The sequence below is a fragment of the Branchiostoma lanceolatum genome, chromosome 17, assembly GCF_035083965.1.
Source record: "Branchiostoma lanceolatum isolate klBraLanc5 chromosome 17, klBraLanc5.hap2, whole genome shotgun sequence".
In the NCBI taxonomy this organism is placed as follows: domain Eukaryota; kingdom Metazoa; phylum Chordata; class Leptocardii; order Amphioxiformes; family Branchiostomatidae; genus Branchiostoma; species Branchiostoma lanceolatum.
This window is the reverse complement of record NC_089738.1, coordinates 19,620,562-19,641,490: the sequence shown is the minus strand read 5'-3', so window position 1 is coordinate 19,641,490 and position 20,929 is coordinate 19,620,562. Positions and strand designations below refer to the sequence as shown.

Below are 20,929 nucleotides of genomic sequence, written 5' to 3'. Positions count from 1 at the left end.
AGTTTTTAACAGAACTTCAGAATTTTATGTTCAACTAGCACAAATTAAAATCATTGATGTAAGTATTTGTGTTTTTGTTGCAATGTCCTAGGACTTTTTCCATTGTAGTCAATGACTTTGACAAGCTAATATCACTGCAAAGTACAGTGTATGTATGTGTATGGACGTCACAGATTTAAATGCTGGTCCTTACATGGGTAAACTTCAAATGATACCCTCACGGATTGACAGATATTTGCTGTTTTATTGTACATCAAACTTAAAAGACAAAACACATATACAATACACAATGTCATTTACTTAATGAACAACATGTGAGCAGATTACACGGTCAAATTACACATAAATATTTGTCTATGATGGTTTATACAAAATCTTAAATCATATCCGAAAATCGGCAGATTTTGGTCAATTCAATGTGCATCATAGGGTGAATACAAAGATATATTCATATGAACAACTTGCAGAAGAATTTCAAGTTTGACCCCTTTAAATTACTGCATTGTACATTACAGGTGTAAATAGTTGTCTTTTTGTAATAAACAAAAGAAAATCAAAGAGATATTGTCAGAGACTGGCTAGTTTTTGTTTGCCTTGTAGTACACTATAGTATAGGTACAAATACACTATCTTATATATGAAACATTATGATGGTACTTGTAGTATATATAGTACTGGAGAATCAAAATGAAACGACCTGAGGAGAAAGTCTGTACCTTGGCACACAAAGTTCCAGGGAGTGATTTAAGTCATGTTCAAGTTTTCCTCCCAGCCCTCTGTTGACCTCTTGCTTAAGTTTTACTTTGTAACTGAAATTACAATTATTCCTGACATTTTGTTCAAGTTTATTCCGTTGTCATTGATTGAGATCTATAAATCATGTAATCATTTGCTTTACTTGTTTTGCTACCTACTCCTGCCCTGAATATCAAAATTTAAAAAAAAATTAAAAGTTCTACTTTGAAATATCTGAGGACCATGACTTATGACAACAGATTGCTGTGGCCCTACGACTTCTGGACATTCAAATAGCAGAGTCCGTGTGAACTTGTTTCTTCCTGGCTTGTCTCTTTGTCATCTTTCCCCATTGGCACATTTTCGTGAGAAGTCTTTTGTGCCTTCGTTCTTTGATCAACGCTGTTGGTCCCCGTAGTCAACAACACAAACAGAGAGTTCTCGGGACACATGTCGTACAGCTCCCGAACTCTCGTAACAACTCTCGCGAGAGTTTCTGACAGGACCGAGTGATCGCACAGGGAACTCTGGGACACGGTGTCCCACGAATGGAGCTGAACCCAGACGAAATGTTTGCTTCTGATTTCGTTCCGCGCTTTTGTCAGAGCCTCGCGATCTGACACCACGGGGATGCAGTGCACGGGGTGGCCGAGGAACGGCTTCAGAAAACTCGCTTGGTCTACCAGAGTTGCGGTTTTCTTTTCCCGCGCCAGGACACGGAAGTAGCTCTCCGTGTCGCTCACGCTGGTGCTGCTGCCGTTGTCTAACAGGAACCCGGGTCCGTTCGCGATCTTGAGTTGGATGAGTTGCATGGCCGCGACCGCGTCTTCCACAGAATCGTGTCCATCAGTACCTGTAGTAGTATGTGGGTGAAGGTTAGACATCCAGGTAATAAGACAAGCCAAAAACAGTTACTCCAGGTACTTTAAAATTCTATCCAGTTGCTTGCATTGAGCTGTTTTTGGAGTAGTAGTAGTAGAATGCTTTGTAAAAATAACTACAATTGAAATCAACACTCAAATATATGTTGATCATTGCTGGGATGTCAGTGGTATGTTGAGTACCTGTTTGGATCTCCTTGCCGAGCAGCTTGCTGGCCAGCGTGCGCAGTTTGGGCTTGAACCGCCAGGTGGCGTGGTTGAACAGCAGGCTGGTGTCGATGACGTGAGGGTGGATCATCTTCAGGGCCTGAAGGTCATTCTCTAAGGAGTGGCCAACCAAGATGGCGTCCTGGGGTAGGATTTCCTGCAGCATTTCTTGCACATGCTCAAGACGGGTCGCCACGTCCTTCAGACAAAAAAACACAAAAACTTCAACTTGTCTTTACCCCCAGATAACCCAGACAGGGGCAAAGTAGGGGGAGGAGGTCCCGTGCTAAGGCTGGCAGGCCTCCAGCCTGGCCCGGAAAGTCTCAACTGTGGAAGACAACATGACCGGGCTAGGCAGGGTGTTCCACTCAGGTGTTGTACGTGGAAAAAACTTATCCCAAGAACACTTTTGTCCATGTGATGCTTGCAAAACTCTATGTTTATTTCTATTACTGTTGATGTCTTCAGATTCTAATCATCTTGTTATGTCGTTTTCAAGCTGTTTATATTTCAATTAATCAGTGTTTTACACGGAGAGAGTGCTGCAAAATCAATACAATAAGCGCACGCAGAATTTCGAGTATGCATGTGCAGTGTCAAAGGTGAAGGCCCCTGGCTTGTAAACAGTTCTCGCCTTGGCCATTGTCTCGATTTGCGTAACAATGCCCAGACGGGTTTTGTTTACGTCTCAGGGGCCTTCACTTTTGACAAGTTGCACATGCATACTCGAATTTCCAAGTGGGCCTATTCAGTCCCGATTGCAAAGTTGATTTAATGATAAAATTTGAAAGTAGGACTACTAGTAGCCCTTTGTAATAGCCACATCTGCAGGCTAGTTGGGCAGCTAAACCTCTAAATAGATATAAAACAAAGTTTGAAAGCAGGACTAACCTTTAAGTCATCACCACAGATGCCGCTGAACTGAGTCATGTAGTCGTTGATCGGCCTCCAAGGCCTCACTAAGGAGTTATAGACTGTCTTCAAGTCTTCGCCGACCACCGAGACGCGAGTCAGTTCCTTTCCAGCTTCTGTTTCGCACATTTCGCAATCAACGGCGAACATGGGGCTCGAATCTGTCGGCGTACAGCTCTGAAACGACACGAAATCCTCCGGCAGCGCCGTGTCCGTATCCAACGGGAATCTGTTCATTCTCAGCTGTTCCTGGCTTAACAGATAATGCGTTCTACCGACCACGGATTTCTCTCCCATATGTTTCACGCAGCTTTCAGAACGTTCTACTAAACCCGGATCCACAACGCCGGTCTCCAGATCTTTTCCCAGCTTCTTCTGTGCAGTTTTACTGACGGGAACTCGTAGCAAACTCCGCATGACCTCCCTCGGACTGCTGTCCGCGACCTTCATCGTCAACGGAACCTTCTTGTTGGGAAACATGGCCGCCAGCTGCGCAAAGCATTCTGAGTGCCGTGACAAGTGTCCCTGTGACAGGCCGTTAAGCACAACCAAGACAACCTTACCGAGTTTGTTGAAGTTCTGTACCTGAAAAAGTGGGAAATATAAAAATATAAGAAGCAAATGATGCTAAGAGACACCTGACGATGATATGGAAATAGTAATTGGGGTTCGACATCTAATGTTTATCAATGCTGTCAATTGAGTTTTATTTATCTGTTTTGTGGTTACCCATGTGTACTACTTTGTTTTCGTGCCATGCATGCCTTCATATTTAGCCTGGGAGTAGGTGCCATCCAATTACTACCGGGGCTGCTAGCTACACTTAATGTGATTTTTGGAGTGTAGAAGCCCCGGTAGTAATTGGATGGCACTCAGGCTACTTTGTATTGTCTTTTCATTTCAAACAAACAATAATAGACACATTTTAAAAAAAAAGTAGTTCCGTACCTGGCACCAGGGGGCGCTCCTGCGCTTCCCCAGGTAGGCGTGCAGCAGCAGCTGTTGTACCTGCGGCAGCCCGAACTCACCGTCAAGGTTATTCAAGGTCAGGTGAAGGACAGCGTGGGTCTCTTGTGAGGACGTCGCCTTTTTGTTCTTGTTTTTCTGTTGTTTTGTGTCAAAATGTTGTACAGAAGCACCGGCTTGGCTGATGTCATGTCCAGCATTGGTCTGGGGTTTGTGGTTATTTTCTGAACCTGGAAAACAACACAGGTTTCGGAAATCAGTCAGTGTTCATTATTTGAACATTAGTAGTTCAGGTACAGGTACTTCAGTACGCAGGAAGTATTTTGGAACCAGAGTTGTAAACAACTGGAACTCGCTGCCAGATGAGGTAGTTGAAGCGGATACTGTGAACTGTTTTAAAACAAGGCTGGATTTACACTGGGAGAAGAAGGGGTACCTTCCTGAGTGAGAAGAGGGTGACAACACAGGCTGGGCCTACTTCACCGATGAATCCTCAAGGTATCCTCAAGGTTCAGGTCCAGACATGTACCTAAACCTGTACCTGTACCGTACCTGTACCTGTACCGTACCTGTACCTGAGTGTATTTAAAATTTGTTTAGGCACACAGCTAGCAGCTCGACCTCTACCTCATATACATATAGGTTGAGTAAGTACAACTTAATATTTGTGTTACGTGACTGACCTTGGCTGTGACCTTGTGGGGTCATGACGTGATCACAGGGTCCGTTGTTCGCAAGGTGACCTTCACCTGTAGACGTGCCCTCCTCCTGAGGAGTCTCACGGTCCGTCTTCTTCTTGTGTTTCTTTTTCTTCTTCTTCATATTAGTCTCAGTACCGTCGGCAAGACGCTCTCCAGGTGGCACAGGTGTGTCTTCATCCACACACAGTTTCTTAAGACGTTGCAGTTCTCCTTCAGGTCCGCCGGTACCGTCTTGCGACGTCCTTTCCCCGCCCGTCGTGTAAACCATGTGTGCACATGTGACGGGCACACCGCCCCCCTCCCCACCGCCAGTTCTCAACTTCTTCGCGGGTTCTAAATCTTCCCTCGCGCCTTCGGTTTCTGTCCGTCTTCTCTTTTCTCCACGTCTTGCAAGATGCTGTGGCTTCTTACCGACACCATGGCCGCGCTTACTCCGCTTATTTTTGCCTTTCTTCCCCATTTTGGGACTAAGGTATCGAGAAACACTGAGCTTCCACGCCTGGGGGTTAAAGGTCAACTACTGTTGGCCTGTACCACTGGGGTATAGGGATGACCGAAACTATCAAATTACAATGGTAAGTAAAACAAAACTGCAACTATTAACGTTATATGTATAATGTTGCGTAATTCGAGTTGTAAAGCTGCATTGCTAGGAATATGCGTCGTTTTTTGAGATAATATGTTCCATCTTATTTTTGAATTCGTAGCAAAAAGAGTAACGTACTTTGGACATTTATCGAGTGGAACCGTCCGACCACCTTGCAAGCGTATGAACACCTTATTTGTTCCATTGTTTACCTTGCCCATGTAATCTTGCTTTGGCACGGTTCCAAGGCCCGGACAACAAAGCCTGCTAATAATACCTGGACGTGCGAGGGACTTTACCACAGTTTCACTGTCACAGTTTACCGTATAGGTTTTATACAGCCAAGTCTTCTTCTTGTGTAACGTTACTATTTGCAGCTAGGTCGTTCCATCCGATCTCCGTGACTCAAATTTTAAAGAAAAACGTTTAGATATCAATGTATTGACTAGCGAGCCGAATTATCATATTGGCTGCTATTGATTACAACATTGACCTGCTTATATGTTTTGTTTTTGTCACCTTCAAGTTGATTTTTTGACCGGTACAAGAATAGCTGTCATCAAACACAAAGCACAACTGAGATGTCACATGTTTCACGTCATGGGTTATGATCTATTTTAAGAATGGTCGGGAATAACCCAGGTTTGAATCTGCGTTTTCAAATCCAAAACAACAGTTTCTTTCCACTTATTTCGGGGGACGATAATTACGTCAGATAAAGTCCCTTGGAACCAAGAAACTTGTCAGTCTCCTAAGAATAGTTCTCAGCAGCAAAGTCCACGGCTCGGTATAAAAGCTGGACGGAAAAGGGTTTTCACATCAAAACGTACGTAGATTTAGAAAATTGTTCGCACGATTAGGTGAAAGATTTGTGGACTTTTGTATATGGACAGAAAGGAAGTCGTCCAGTATCTATTTTGGGCAGCTTTTTTTTGACTGTCTGTTCCGACGTCTTTCGTGTGTTTTGCGTTGTGTAACCTTCGGCGCTGGACTCATGTGACTACGTACAATACCGTTTGGGCCCGGTTAAACTTTCGCGTCGTCTTTTCTACTACATGTAGAACTCAACTGAGCAAGACAACTTTGACATCCGAATTGAAAGATTTGTGGACTAACGCTTGGAAGGGACGCTCCCACAGGTCAATATTGTACAACAGCCGTGGCTAGCTTGGACTCTGGCCAAATCGACCGTGCTGAGTTGCAATATTGAACCTTGAGGCTGTCAGTTATAATTAGAACAAAGAGTAGGTGGACAGGTCCCGTGACTGAAACTTTGGCGCTATTTTTTTACGTTCCAAAATCATCAAAACAAGTTTCACATTCGCTGTGGCGGGCGGTTCAGCCTGAAACGTTTGAAACTGGAACCTGGTTTAAGTCGCTTCTTTCAGCAAATAACCATGTAGTAACCGCACGACTGACTATGGACTCTGACGTTGAAAGTAACCGGGCCGAGTTTGAGGGGAAAGGCGGAGGCGTGAGGTGCAGATGTTGTTTGTGCGCTGTTTGTTTCCTACTGTTGATCACCGTGGCGCTGTCTGTGGCCAGCCTGGTGATAACTCTACACGAGCAGCGTTACCTACAAGGTGGGGAGGACGGTGCGTCTTCAGGGGGCTCCTTACAGGTGAGATGAACGTCTTGTTTAGGTGAGGGAAATGGGTAAGCTTATCAGGGGGTAAGTTAAGGCGCGGGATTGGAAAGAGCTACAATTAAGATTGTAAATACACCCCCAACCCGCGCTCCTTGTGTGCGAGAGGCTGCTGTTAGCCGGGGGGGGGGGGGGTAGTGATGCTAGAGGGGGTGTCATATCAAACTTTGAAAAAGGAAATTACGTGAAGACATCTACCCACTGGTTGCCATAGACAGGTTTCACTTTCATAGATACAGGGAGAAAGGTAGGGGGAGGCTAGATGATAACGGATGTAACCATGTACTAAACAATAACGGCCATGTTTACAATTTTAGGACTAGAATAGCATGACAATTTGATCGTTCTGTACGTTGACGTTGAAAATAAGACGTTAACCACGCCATACATAGTGAAAGTGAAAATTGACGTCAGCTCCGTCCTGTCTCGTAAATCAAAGTCGTCTCACCTGGGGCGACAAAATGAAAGTGAAAGCACTTTTCTGAACCTGCCCATTGTTTTGACTCGCCTGTTTCACAGGTGTGTTTGTCAATCAGTTGGACTCTGTTCTTCTATTGCCTACTCTGCGGTCAACTAGTAACCAAAACAGCACGCGTCCTTGGATTTCCTGTCAATACTTTTATCTACAGCAACAGGTGCTGTGTATCAAAACACCTCCGACGCGTCAGCAGAAACCACGCACTTTGACCCTGTCGGGAATCAGTCTATCAGCAGACGTGTGAGGGCTCAAGGTTTTACTCCGCGAGGGTTTCTTGTGGACAGTTTCAATTTCCTGGTGCATTAGAAATCCCACAGATGTCGTTTGCCGGGTCAGATTTGGGTGACATTCCGTTATTGCCTAAAGACCTTGCAAAAGAAAACAATACATCTCCAGAAAACTGTTTGTTTATTAGGTCCACGTCAACAAAAAGTCCTTTTTTACCATAATGTACGTATATACAGCCTGATTCGTGAATAAGACCTAAAGTAGTTAGTCTCCAGACTTACCGCGTCGGCTATAGGGAGAACATTTGCCGGGGGACTTTGGCCATGAAAGATAACATTCCCATCCGCAGGGTTGCAATATTTGACCCTCTCTCCGTAGCCGACCCCTTCATACAGTTGACTCTATTTGGCCAATTTCTACTATTTTCCCAGCGACCCATGGAGAGTGGTAGAGTCTATAAAGTAGCATTCTCGGGCCCCCCTGACAAATTCTTGACAATTGTTGCTTGAAGTAACATGTCAAGTTAACTAGACCATGGGAAAAGTGTATTTCTTCATCATCCGGTTTGGTCTCGTCTGGAGAAAGGTGTTGTACATGGCCGGGTTTTCGATGCCTTACTGGCAGGCAGGGATAGCAAATTTCTAAGTTCGTCGGAAGTCCCGTGTTCGAAGAGAGCCACATGTCGAGCACGTTAAAGAACCCACCACACTTATCGATAAGACTCCTTTACAGTTACTTAAGTATGAGGGGATCGATGTAAACAACCTACGCACAGCTCGGTGTTGTGCGACAGCGGTAAGACAGACATTGAGACCAAGCAGTAAATTTTAAAAAAATGAGCTCTTTAAGAACCCAACACACTCATCGATAGGACTTGGGGTCCATCCTAGTGAAATCTAGCCTGGAAACCATACCATCGGGGGCTCCCCGGTATCTCTACGGCGCTGGGAGTGATGCCGGCCCGTCCAGACAGTTAAGTCCGCTTGGTCGTGGGCTTAAGGCCTTGGATTAGATTAGTTCACCCCCTAGGGTTGCGGCGAAAGTCCCTATGACAGTTAAAGTAGACAGGCTGCGAAATTCTATATGGCAGCTAAGTAGACAGACTGACAGAAACGGACCAATAAAGCAGACTTGGCTCGGTAATTCACTCCTAAGCCGACCCCTAGAGACTGGGACCAGGCTAATTGTGATCGGATTGGACTTACCCAGCTTCTGGGTTTCCTTGTGTACATTATCTATACAATGATTCCGTTTTTTATGTTGACCTCTGACCTCTCCGTTCATTTTAAGTTCATCATGTTTGATCTTGTATGATTTACTATCTAGCAATTGTTTTCGTTCTTCCTGTATTAGAATTAATTGTATTGTTCCTTTATTGATATTCTTGTATTTAGTTAGCCGGACTCCAGGAAGATTAGTGTATTAATTGTTATGATTGTACACTAATGGAGATCTGAATAAAACAAACAAACAAACAAACAAACCCATTGAATGAAACGTACATACATTGAAATCTTATTGAAAGAAGAAGAGCTACTGTTCTATATGCTAGTTATTCTCTTGATGTCAATCGACGAAAGTATGAAGATGACCCAGTGAAAGTGAAACGGACTTTACCCTTGATTGATCAGGTGCAAAGGTGCGACTGGAAAGCAAAAGCGAAAATAACATGCAGTTTCGCAAGTCGTCATCAAAGATAACAAAAACTTTGCAAATGCCGCAATGGACAAATACTAATGATGGAGAGAAATGAAACCACCTTTCTGTTTCGGTTTTTGTATTGTGAAGGAAACATGATGCTGATTTCGAAGAGACCGTTAAGATTTTATTCAGAGTAACCGTCTACCAACACAGAGGTACTTACAAGATACAGACAGTGGATATATTTATCAGCTAACAGGCATCTTTAACACCGTATTTATCCCTCAGTAAGACATCTGGAGCCGCATAGTTCCCGTTTAGAACTTTTATTCAGCTTCTCCAATCTTATGAAGCTACTAACTACTGATTCAGAACTAAAATTATTCCCTTTTAATTCCAGACAGTTTCACCGTCTGGGTCGGGAGCGTCCAAACCGTGCAACAGCAGAGGTACTTTTTAATATATTTTTTTTACAATTCATATCAGCCTACGCCTACTTGATTCCAGCTGTAATGTTTCGAATGACATTTGCAAATGAAGATAAATATAATTTCCCACACAACATCAGCAGCAGCAGTCACTAGGGATGACAACCCCGAGGAGTATATAGATTTCACATTTGGAATGAAGTAAATCTCTACTACAGTCTGATATAGTCAACTTTTTTGTCCATTTGCTTATACAGGATGATTTAGGACAAAAACATGATTTTGTAACAACATGTAAATCTGTTCTGTAGATTAGATGTCGATAGAAATACACTTTTGATCAACTTCTTTGATTTTCTGTTATACCCAGACTGTTTGCCATGGCAACTGCCAGCTGTCGGTGACGTCATCGAGAGGAACACCAGCTTCTACCTGCCTGTAGCGCTCCTAGCGGGCAGGACGGGACTGCAGTCTGCGACAGGTACAAAGAAATTGAACAACTAAACAAGAAATCACCAGCCTTTTTTTGAAGGCGTGGGCTTGAATATCAGTTTTCTTTAGTATAGAAAAAGAACACACACAAGATCTTTAAGAACCCAGAACTCCGCCAAGGGTTCATGTTCATGTTTCTATGGTTTATTTGCTATCAATCTGCAGTTCGATAGAGAAACACCAGGCGGCCAAGAGTCTAATCTTATCGTTTGTCCTGTACCTACCAACCAACCAACCAACCAACAAACCAACCAACAAACCTTTAAACAATATACATGAATCGATACTTTTTTATAATTAGCCTTACCATAGACGACCTAATAGACGATGGTCAGCACTCACATATCCTCTTTTACTTATCTTTCTATGGCTAGGCATACTTAACAACTAAAAAGAAATGTATAAAGTTATATATTGCCTAGCCTCCGATGCAGACTCCTCCCGGCTGGTTTCTTTTTCAAGTTACAGTTTTTATTGCCGGCCAGCAATGAGAAAAAAAAATGTAATAGTATAAAAACTGTAACTTGAAAAAGAAAACAGCCGGGAGGAGTCTGCATCGGAGGCTATATATTGCCTTTGTATTTTCAGGTGGCCGGATCTACGACTGGCAGGCGGGCGGCGGTGGCGCGTCCTACCTCGCGCACGGCATGGAGTACAGTCCGGAGGAGGGGAGCCTGGTGGTGCCGCTCTCGGGCTACTACAACATATACTGCCAGGTACGGTTCACACACACTCCGCTAGGTGCCGCTCACGGGCTACTACAACATCTACTGCCAGGTACGGTTCACACTCACTCCGCTAGGTGTCGCTACTGATACATGCAGTACAGTCGGGTGGTGCCGCTCTCAGGCTATTACAATATCTACTGCCAGGTACGGTTCACACACACTTCGCTAGGTGTCGCTATTGATACATGCAGTACAGTCCCGAGGATGGCAGCCTAGTGGTGCCGCTCACGGGCTACTACAACATCTACTGCCAGGTACGGCTCACACACACTTCGCTAGGTGTCGTTACTGATACATGCAGTACAGTCTGGTGGTGCCGCTCACGGGCTACTACAACATCTACCGCCAGGTACAGTTCACAGTCACTCCGGTAGGTGTCGCTACTGATACATGCAGTACTGCAGAAAGCTTGTAATATTTATGTTATGATTATGTACGCTTTTGTTAATTATTCTCTGCAACAATTTGTAAGTTCTCACTGGCAAAAACAGTGGAAAACGAAACTGTGTCACAGTGTATGAAAGTCTGATCATTCATCTCTTAGGTGCAGTTCACAGACACTCCGCAAGAGGTTGTCACAGACACGGCCTCGCCGCACCTGTCGTTCTCCGTGTACCAGCTGCCCAGGTCACCCCCCGCCTACCGGATCATGACGGGCGGTGGTACAGTCCACACGGTGTTGGAAGGCGGGGCGTGGGCGAAGACATCTTACGTGGAGGGGGTGTTCAGGTTGCAGGCGAGGGACCACCTGTACGTGACTGTGTCTGACCTGGGGAGGGTGAACCCATATGAGTATGCCACGTACTTTGGGGCGTTCTTAGTTTCGAGGTGAAAAAAACCCTCCTGGTTTCAAAGACGAAAGGTTTTAGAGCAACGCAAATCCGTGGCACTGTACAGTTAAAGCCATATTTAGAGACCACTTGCTTTAATGACCAAATAGCTAAAAGGAAATAAATGGTCATAGTAGACAGGTGGCGATTATAAACATGGCTTCAAGTCTTGGCTAAGCGGGAAATGTTTTTTTTTCTTTCTTTCCTGATCATAACCAAGAGATCGACAATCTTAAAATAATCCGGAATCAGTGCAATGGGCTCCGCCTTCTGACTTAAAAAGTAGGAAAGGAAAAATAATAAGAAATAAAAAAAAGAAAGACACTGCCAAACCCCAGCCCATGAAACTGAACTAAACGTGATGTCATTGATGGTTCCAATGAACAGATCGATATTCTATGTAATCGATAACACAGACTGTACGAAAGATGTAGAGTTATCGTCATTCTACCATTGTAAATATTGTACATAAGATGGGTACCGGATATGGATACTGGCAAACCAATGACAATGTGTAAATATTGAAAAAATGTCTGACAGATATAAGTTGAGGGGGCAATCCAGTTGTTCTGAGATAAGGTGAATAAATTATCAAATTTGAGAGCACATTGATGGTGTACTGCAACTCCTCTTAGCCGGTGCCATGGTGACAGGGTTGCTATGGTTACGAAGCCGGTTGATAATTATTGAGGGGAAGTCAGGATTTAGCATTGATATCCAGCTATGAACGTTGAAGTGCATGACAGAATATAGCATATATTATCATTGCCCTTTTGTAAACTTTGTATTTCATCAAATAAACGAGCATGCAGCATTGTATTTTTTGTGTTCTTTGGGACTTCTCATCTGCACGCACTCTGATCATGAAGTGTACTTTGCACGTTCTCAGTCACATTTACACACGCCAATCGCAAATTAGTAACTTTACCAGGCTCAACCGATTTTTCCAGTTACACCTCATGTACTAGTGTTGTCTCGTTCTGTCTGTTAATTGTAGTTTAGAACGCTTAATTTTTTGCTTGTATCAAAATGATAGAAGTAAGAGATGAATAGTCAAGACATGCTTATTTAATACAATCGACACTGTAGTATAAAAGACTCAAAAATGGACGGAAACTCTGAATATGATTTTTGCTGCAGGTGCTTTATTGATGTTGCGTCTTTACCTCTATCTTGTGCTTCTATTTTAGCTAGATTCTAAATCACAGAAAAAGCATATTCAAGGCACGCATGTAGCGGCCATTGGCTGGTCGTTGTCAGGTGGGAGGCTTCGGTTGTGACGTCACTCAGGCTTGCACGAGAAGGCTGCCACGCCCTCCTGGGTGCAGTACATGCCATCCGGACAGGAGGCGCTGCTGCACTGGTATGGCAGCCCCCGACCAGCGGAAGATGGGTCTAGATAGACACAGTGTTCATAAAGGGGAATTTTTTATGCAAATTTTCTTTCACCCAGATGCGATGAATTAAGAATATCATAGATTGGTACTGCGCTTGACAGTATGTGTCTACAAGAATGCCATGTTGCGTAAAATGTAGAAACATTTGGAAGAAAAGCTCAAGGGACCAATGAAATAGCATCATGACAATCACGCGATCACTTCACGGCTCAGATGCATCTTCGTTAAGAAATTAAATGTTTTACAGATACCTTTTGCCAGCAAAATATTGTTTAAGAAAAACACCTATTTCTATATTGATCAAATGTGCGTCTTTATTTTATGTTGTTTAGTGACAGGGGTCGCTTTAGAGTGATTTTTGTAACAATATGTGAATACTATAATATCATGGTAATAAAGCTTTACTCACGAGCGCAGAGGAAGTAGAAGGTGTAGTCCTGGCAGATGAAGCCAAGAGGACACTGGACCTGGGAACACCAGTCCACGTCTAAATGAAACAAACGAAAGGTATTAGAATTTAGAACGAACTATGTTGTCACTGTCAGAATACAGTAGGCCAAAGTTGATTTTACAAGAAAATGCTAAAATGTTAAGCATCACACAAGCTTCAGTTCTGTACACCAAGTTGCCATGTGGTCATAAACGTGACTGATTTTAGACTCATTTGCGTTTGGGACCGCATCCTTGCCGTAACGCGCAGCCGTGCGGCAAGCAGTGTACTTACGTCTAGTAGTTTAGCCAATTCATGCCATGAGGATGTTTTCTGAGGGCAGGGACCGCCAAATGGAATTTCCAAAGCAACACTTCAATCATCGCCATGTCACACAAACCTGCAGCTAACTCGCAGTGGTCCCCTTCGGTACCGACTGGGCAGCTGCAGGTGTAGGAGTTGATCCCGTCCTCACAACGTCCGTTGTTTTGGCATGGGTTGGAGGCACACTCCTCAATGTCTGTTGCGGTATTCAAGAATCCGATTGTCATTTAATTGTGACAGTTATACATTGAAGTTAGAAGGGCTGCTAGTCTGTGTGATGTGTAATATTGTCAGTGTAAACATATAAATAAAGCATAATAGAAATAGGAACGGCAAGCAAAATGATATTCTTTATATCAATATTGCAGTATTGGCAAATTTGCCTTTACGTAGATTTGTTATGCCTATGTGAGTGTCTTTTTTATTATTTCTATAACTTCACATTCATGGTAAAGGAGATACCATGCTGAAATCAGACAACTTACCTCAAACGAACAGACCATGACATATTTTGCACATGCAAAATACAAAGCTGGCCATACCTGTAATAGTGACCACATGTACATTTTGGTTACTTTTCAATGTCCCGTGTTTAGTTGCTGCCTATCTACTATGGCAATTTCTGTAAGTCCTCGAATGGCCACCATGAGTGTTTTGGCTGTATCTGCACGTTTTGCTCCGGGAGTTTTATTTGTCAAAGATAGGAGAAGCTAATGAACGTGGGGTTCTATGGCAGCAGCGACTTGTGTAGACCATGAGAGTACCTACCTATTTCACAACTCTTCCCGCCAAACCCGGCAGGACACTCGCACACGGTGACGGAGTCACCGAAGCAGGTGCTGCAGATGCCGCCGTTCTGGCAGATGTTCTGTCCACAGAGTTTCTGGTCTGAAATAGTCAAATGATTTTCTGCAGTCAATTTTTAAACTGGACTGGGCGTACACTGGGTACGTCAGCAAGGAAGGGCTCCTACTGTGACCTTCCCAGCAGTTTGAGCCCCGTAACTTAATAAAACTAGCAGAATGTCTGCAAGCTGACAACAAAGGCAGGAGCAGATTAGAATAATGCTGGTCAAAAAGTTTGAATAATTTTGTTTCTCTACTCGGTCTGGTTTTGAATAAAACGTTATCAAACCATGCAGAATGGCCAAGATAGTTGTAATGAAGATGCATAATAAAAAATACCATCTGAAACTTTTAGTTTTTGGAAACCCAATACTGTGCTCAAATTTCAACTTTCAAATCAGTTCTGTAAGGCTTGTATCCAAGTCTGTTTGCAACTTGAAACTTCCTCACATCTGAATTAGCGTTGACAGCTGTGTCTGGGAATGTGGCTAGCAATGTGGTATGCATTTGCCAGTCTAAGAAACCAATACAGGGGCTCTGTACAATTACAATTGTAAATATAACTTCTAGCTTTGTCTCACATCACCAGTAAGCGTATGGAAAGTCAGTTTTTTTAATGTTTTATATTATGGGTTAGGTGAAGCTAACTTCTTATACAACAATACTCCTAATCTTCTATTCCTTATCTTTTCTACATTTCAAACGTGTCTTAATCTGTGACTTGTGTTGGTTACTGCCTTAGCCAGGGCTTCACCAATATAAACACCAAGACAATCAGTACCATACAGAGTTTGTTAGCTTTCGTTAGCTGAATCTATTGGGTAATTTTGCAGTACAGGCATGGTCTTTTAAACGCTGAGTAAAAGTCGGAAACTGTATTCTTGATGACCTTCAGTGACGTGATCATCGCCACTTTTAGCTTTATTCTATGATTTCGTCATTACAATTATTTGCTATGTCATTCTTGCTAAGAGTCAAATGCGTATTGGCATCATAAACATCATGCAACAACTTAATGTTTATCTTTGTTTTCGCATTGTCATTTTTGTCATTGTTCGCTTTCTTATTTCCTGAGCATTCTTCTAAACTTTACTACTTTGGGTTCCAATAACGTATGTAAAATTATTTTACCATCCTGGCAGACGTAGTTGTGTTGATAATAGCACCGTTGTGTCTTGGCCAGGAAGTTGTTGTCGCTGTCCAGGTAAACACACTCGTCACAAGAAGTGGCGGGTTCACCTGGAGACCACTGCAGTGAGCCTGGTCACGGGGATAGGGTTCAAATATCAATTACCCTCAGGGCAATAACGTGCAATAGCACTAGCATAATCAATATTGAAGGTGATTGAGCCTATTACTGTTTTTGGATAGGTTTCATTAAGATCTCCATCAGTGACACATCCCTATTCTACCTTGGGTCCATGAAAATATAGAAATAATATGCATGCAACAACTAAAATGCTCAATGAAATATACATTTGAATTTACAGAAAAATCTAGATAATGTCAACTGCTTTGATTTATTTCATTAATCAAATCTTCAGACTGATGCAAACATGCTCAGTATAAACTTCAAAACGAAACACAAATTCTAAAACAAGCTAATCACCAAGCAGATCTCAGGAACCAGCTTATTCTCAGTGTTTTCCTCTTTTCTGCAGCATTTAGTATACTTTATAGCATTCTACGTTCTCAACGATTGAGCTAGTATTGAGTTAGTGAATTTGACATTCTAGTCCGTTATACCTGAAAAAGGAGACCCGTCGCTGTAGAGAAACGCCGTTTGTGCTGTTTTGAATGAGAGCCAGGTGGAGGCACCGGTGGAAGCCGCGATCTGGTCAGCAATGTAACTTTGATGTTGCTGATCCGGAACATCCGCCAGGTGGCCGTTCTTATTCTGACAGGTTCGATCCGCATCTTCGTGAGTGGCACCGGTGGAGGAGAACTGGTAACACTCTCCATCAAAAGCCGCTGGAATTTGTTAACGACAAAATGAAGACATTACGATTTGACTTCATTTACTACAGCTGGTGCTGTTGGAACTTACAGTCCCTTGGAAATAGGTTACAGAACAGAAAGCACAGAAGTACCAGGAACTAGTAACAACTGCAGAAAGAGAGGGGATAGAGAACTAAGAAACGCCAACTAGAGAAACCACTCGTGTTTGGCCAACGCTGTCGCTCCGCAGTAAGGAGCGAAACACTGAGGAAGGCCGGTTGTAGCTCATTACGAAATTTCTGTATGAAATAAGTTGCTTTCGATACATCGACCAGCATTCACTCGTTTATCACTTCTTCTATCCTTTCGGACCTGTTATTAAACATAAAACCTCATATAAAGGAAACCTAGAGACGGACAAGACAATATAAAATGGGAGCACCATCATTATTATCACACACATAAATGCTTTCCATACTGATGTTTGACTGAAAACAAAGAGAAATGTTAACATGCAACTTTTGAACATCACCGTAAAGAAGTCAGGTTACGTCAAGTCAATTCAAATATCATTCATTGCATTAAAGAACCAACAAGATTCACTTCCTTCTAAATAGCATCTTTAGGGCAGACGAAGATATCAATGTGATCCTGGTAGGTTCCATTTAACTTGTGTCGCGCACTCAGCAATGTTTGAATCGTAAACAAAAGCTCTTCAATCTATTTGGGGTGAAAGTAGAATCTACTCTTTCGTATTGGTAAAGTTGACAGATTTTCAGATTATCAGATCATTCATGATGAGGGTTTATACAGAAGTCAAACTGTATAAACCCTTATCATGAATTCGGAATGAAGTGAAAACGTACTCACTTATATCGCAGTTGTGTCCTGTCGACCCGTTCACACAGCTACAGGTATAGCCCACGACATCGTCAGTACAGGCTCCAAACACACACGGGGCTCTCGCACAGGTAGCGACTGGAATTGGGAGATTCACGTTAGAGTTTCGTACGTACAGTTTAGCGTTTTCTCAGTCCTTAGGGAATACAAACTTGTGTGCATTGGCCTCTATCTCACGAATATATTCACCTTGGCGGGCCGTCATTTTGTTTTACACCGTCTTTTGTCCACTTGGATTTTCTTCACCCCTGTTAGCCCAGTCCATTCTTTGTTAGGTCCTGCACCGCGTGATTTTTTTTTTGTTTATCATAAAGTACAGTCGAATGTTATGTTTATTCCAATTTTAAAGAGGATATTTGGAGGATTATCACTATCTAAAAAACAACAACAGAGTCTTGAATATAAACCTCTCACCTGCGCACAGGGCGTACTTGTTGGTGTACTGTGTTCCATGGATGGTGGAGCTTGTCTCGTAGTCCACTCCAAAGGCATTGCCACCACTCACGAGAGGATAGTACACAAAGATGTCATCAAGGGCCTGACAGTGCCTATAGTCTTCATGTCCACACATAGTTAGCGAGAGGAGACGGAAGGTGTCACACGATCCGGAACCGATACCAGTACTGTCAAAGGTGATGCAGCCCCAGGTCCAGCCGGCGGTGCCACACTGCCTGTAGTAGTAGCACGGACTCTCCATCCCCGCCGCTTCGCACGTGGCCTTAACGTTGACATTGGTCATCGGTCCGTTCACAAGGACCTTATACAAGTTCCAGTTGTCTTGGGTGGTCGTCAGATACTGTGGGTCTTAAGACAGTGGAATCTTGTCACTACCATAAAGTAATGTCTTTTAAGGTCAGTTACCAGACGAACGTAATAATTGATTTACAAGGACTCGTCGGGTATGCAAATTGATTAAGGGAAATACAAATTTTGATCCTCTAAAACGCCATTTCTAGCATTTACTTGTAGTGCATTGCGATACATTTCATCCACAGCCATGTCATTGAAGGGACAACACCCCATCAGCACTTGGGTCAGATAATTGAAAAAGACCGAAATAATCGGTCAAAAATTCCGGTGTCAATTCTCTGAGTTTGAGAACAGTTTCATTTCTCATTATTTGATTTACCAACTTAGGTGAAATTTCATGCTAACACCCTCCATTGTCTTATATTTGTTTTTCTCGGTTTAATTTCTTGTACTTAGGGTTATGATACCCTGATTATGCCTTCACTTATGGTACTAGTATGGTCCACCGTCTTGGATTGTGACCGATGACGTCATCAAATTAGTATGAATTATAGATAATAACTTACACGTGTATTTATTTATTCATTTATTGTCTTATTTTTTATCCGCATAGAATATGTACAATTATAAAACAAAGATAAACATGGCAAAAAAAACATGCAGGGGGGGGTGGTGGTGGCCAGATTGAAGCATATGTAGCTTTTCATGGGTCCCCCTAAACTAGGCAATTGGAATTTTTAGAAAATTATACACAATCGAGACTGAGCAAAATCAAGGAAAGAAAAAATTACCATTAATCCTAATGTAACAAATGAAAAAGAAGAGGAAAGTTCAAACGACTTTTGTATTGTTGAGGTAGGCAAGAGCCATTATGGACAATATTTTGAACAAATAAGGATATCTGAAATTTATTGATGTCGAATACAGTCATAACATTTAAATCATGAAACAGAGCCGCTGTGTGTGCTGTGAATGAGGTATTGGCTGCAATTATTACAAAGCGGCGCTTTTGACGGAGGTAAAGAGGTTTGATGGATGTGGTGTACGTGCTAGCCCATATTATATTGCAATAAGTTAGATAAAGATAAACCAAACTGTCATAAAGTGTCATGAATATGATTAGTGATAGCAAGGTCTTGACTTTTCTTATAATGCCTATGTTTTTGGAGATTAAAAAAAAATCAATTTGATTCTTCCGTGAAATTTTCTCGTCTATTATTACGCCTAAGAAATGGGTTTGACTTACTTGATTGATAGCTTTGGCATTGGTATATAGATCCTAGCCTTTTCTTTATAGTATATCTTGTTCCTGCCTGCAAAGATGATGAATTTTTTTTTACGTGAAGGGACAACTTATTTACATTGAACCATTGATTTACCTTATACAATTTATTATTCATAGATGTTACGAAATCGTCAACACTTTTGTGGCTCATAAATGAAATTGTATCATCTACAGATAACAGCGCAAATAATTTCTTTGATACTGAAGTCGTTAACATGATTTAAAAACAAGAGGGGACCGAGAATGGATCCTTGCTGTACGCCACATGTTAAGACACTTTGGGAGGAAAAATAATTCTTATTATAGACAAGATGTTTTCTGTTAGTTAGGTAGTCTTTAGCCAGCGTAAGGCGGAGCCAGTAAATCCATAGTTGAATAGCTTATTGAGAAGTATGTTATGATCTACTGTATCGAATGCTTTAGAAAGGTCAAATATTCCTATAGTGTGTTCGATATTTTCGAAGGATGTGGTGATATTATCAACAAGTTGTGAGAGCACCATGTATGTCGAATATTTTGTCCGAAAGCCATATTGATTTGTGTATAATGTATTATTAATTTTTAGGTGATTAAGAATCCGTTTATAAACTACTTTTTCCAAGATTTTTTAGAAGGCCGGCAAGATTGATATTGGACGATAATTGGTGAAAACACAGGGATCTACGGGTTTATACAATGGTATAAATTTAGTTAGCAGGGCGCTTATTTCTCGTCTTAGCCAGGAGCTGCATTTTTTTTAAATTCAAAACGATGTCGTGAATTTCTTCAAAAGAGCTTATAGATGGGTACGAATGTTGAAGGTATGACTCAGGAGAACGATCTGTTTTATCATTTTCTTTTGCCAGAGAGGGACCGATGTTAACAAAAAAATCATTGAATTTGTTAGCTATGGTTTTTGGATTTGATACTTCTGATTCCCCGTCAATAAATTTATTCGGAAGAATATTAGTAGCTTTTTTCTGTTGATAATTTCAACAATTAGTTTCCATGTTTTTCGTATGTTAGTGGATTGGTAAATTGGTCTTGGTAATAATTCCTTTTGTAATTACGAATCAGACTATTAAATTTGTTTCTGTACGATTTGTATCTATTTAAAGTTTATGGTGTAGGATTCTTGAAATATTTCTTGTAAGGTCTGTTTTTCACTTCTGAGGATTTGCGCAGACCTGTGGTAAACGTTACACTATATTACATACGAAGCTAGGAAAAGTGACCAAGCACATGTCGCTCGGCGGTTATACGACGTGAAAGTTGGCGCGGGCACTTTTAGCAACAGGCCGCACCACCGTCGAGATAGGGTTAACTCAAACTCCTAAATCACATCAAGAAGGTTTCAAATAAAAGAATAGAGATCACCTGTCTGGGAATTTCGCCTCGCGGCAGCGATTTTTAATAATGAATATGGCGGAAAAGATTGTGCGTTATCGTTTATCTCCGTGAATTAAATTGCTTTTGGAAATTTGCAAACCCCCACCAGGAGCAACACAAAAGCATACACGACATTTCCATACGTAACATTGCTATAATGATCCAGTGATTTTTCGGCGGCGTTGCCGATTTTGAAAGAAATGCGCTGTAAGATGATTCTCGCAAACACTCGCC

At 42.2% G+C, this 20,929-nt stretch overlaps 2 protein-coding genes across 2 annotated transcripts; one reads left to right on the top strand and one right to left on the bottom strand.

The window, feature by feature from the left end:
- Nucleotides 1–224: 224 nt before the first annotated feature.
- On the bottom strand, nucleotides 225–4,887 carry LOC136423564 (uncharacterized). The gene is made up of 5 exons (XM_066411788.1): nucleotides 4,385–4,887; nucleotides 3,684–3,931; nucleotides 2,715–3,320; nucleotides 1,800–2,022; nucleotides 225–1,588 (listed from the first exon to the last, which is right to left on the bottom strand). The coding sequence occupies exons 1-5, from the start codon at nucleotides 4,860–4,862 to the stop codon at nucleotides 1,008–1,010; spliced, it is 2,136 nt and encodes a 711-aa protein (XP_066267885.1). The 5' UTR covers nucleotides 4,863–4,887; the 3' UTR covers nucleotides 225–1,007.
- A 1,337-nt stretch (nucleotides 4,888–6,224) lies between these two features.
- LOC136423554 (tumor necrosis factor ligand superfamily member 6-like) lies at nucleotides 6,225–12,275 on the top strand. Its single transcript, XM_066411774.1, has 6 exons — nucleotides 6,225–6,609; nucleotides 9,381–9,429; nucleotides 9,779–9,889; nucleotides 10,489–10,580; nucleotides 10,642–10,677; nucleotides 11,173–12,275. The coding sequence occupies exons 1-6, from the start codon at nucleotides 6,409–6,411 to the stop codon at nucleotides 11,458–11,460; spliced, it is 777 nt and encodes a 258-aa protein (XP_066267871.1). The 5' UTR covers nucleotides 6,225–6,408; the 3' UTR covers nucleotides 11,461–12,275.
- Nucleotides 12,276–20,929: the final 8,654 nt, after the last annotated feature.

Excerpts from the sequence above, each read along its gene's own strand:
- LOC136423564 (XM_066411788.1), bottom strand. The coding sequence starts at position 4,862 with ATGGGGAAGAAAGGCAAAAATAAGCGGAGTAAGCGCGGCCATGGTGTC. Across the intron at positions 3,321-3,683 it reads GGAGCGCCCCCTGGTGCCAG|GTACAGAACTTCAACAAACT; the intron begins GTACGGAACTAC and ends CCACTTTTTCAG. Across the intron at positions 2,023-2,714 it reads TCTGTGGTGATGACTTAAAG|GACGTGGCGACCCGTCTTGA; the intron begins GTTAGTCCTGCT and ends TTTTGTCTGAAG.
- LOC136423554 (XM_066411774.1), top strand. The coding sequence starts at position 6,409 with ATGGACTCTGACGTTGAAAGTAACCGGGCCGAGTTTGAGGGGAAAGGC. Across the intron at positions 6,610-9,380 it reads CTTCAGGGGGCTCCTTACAG|ACAGTTTCACCGTCTGGGTC; the intron begins GTGAGATGAACG and ends TTTTAATTCCAG. Across the intron at positions 10,581-10,641 it reads CGGAGGAGGGGAGCCTGGTG|GTGCCGCTCACGGGCTACTA; the intron begins GTGCCGCTCTCG and ends ACACTCCGCTAG.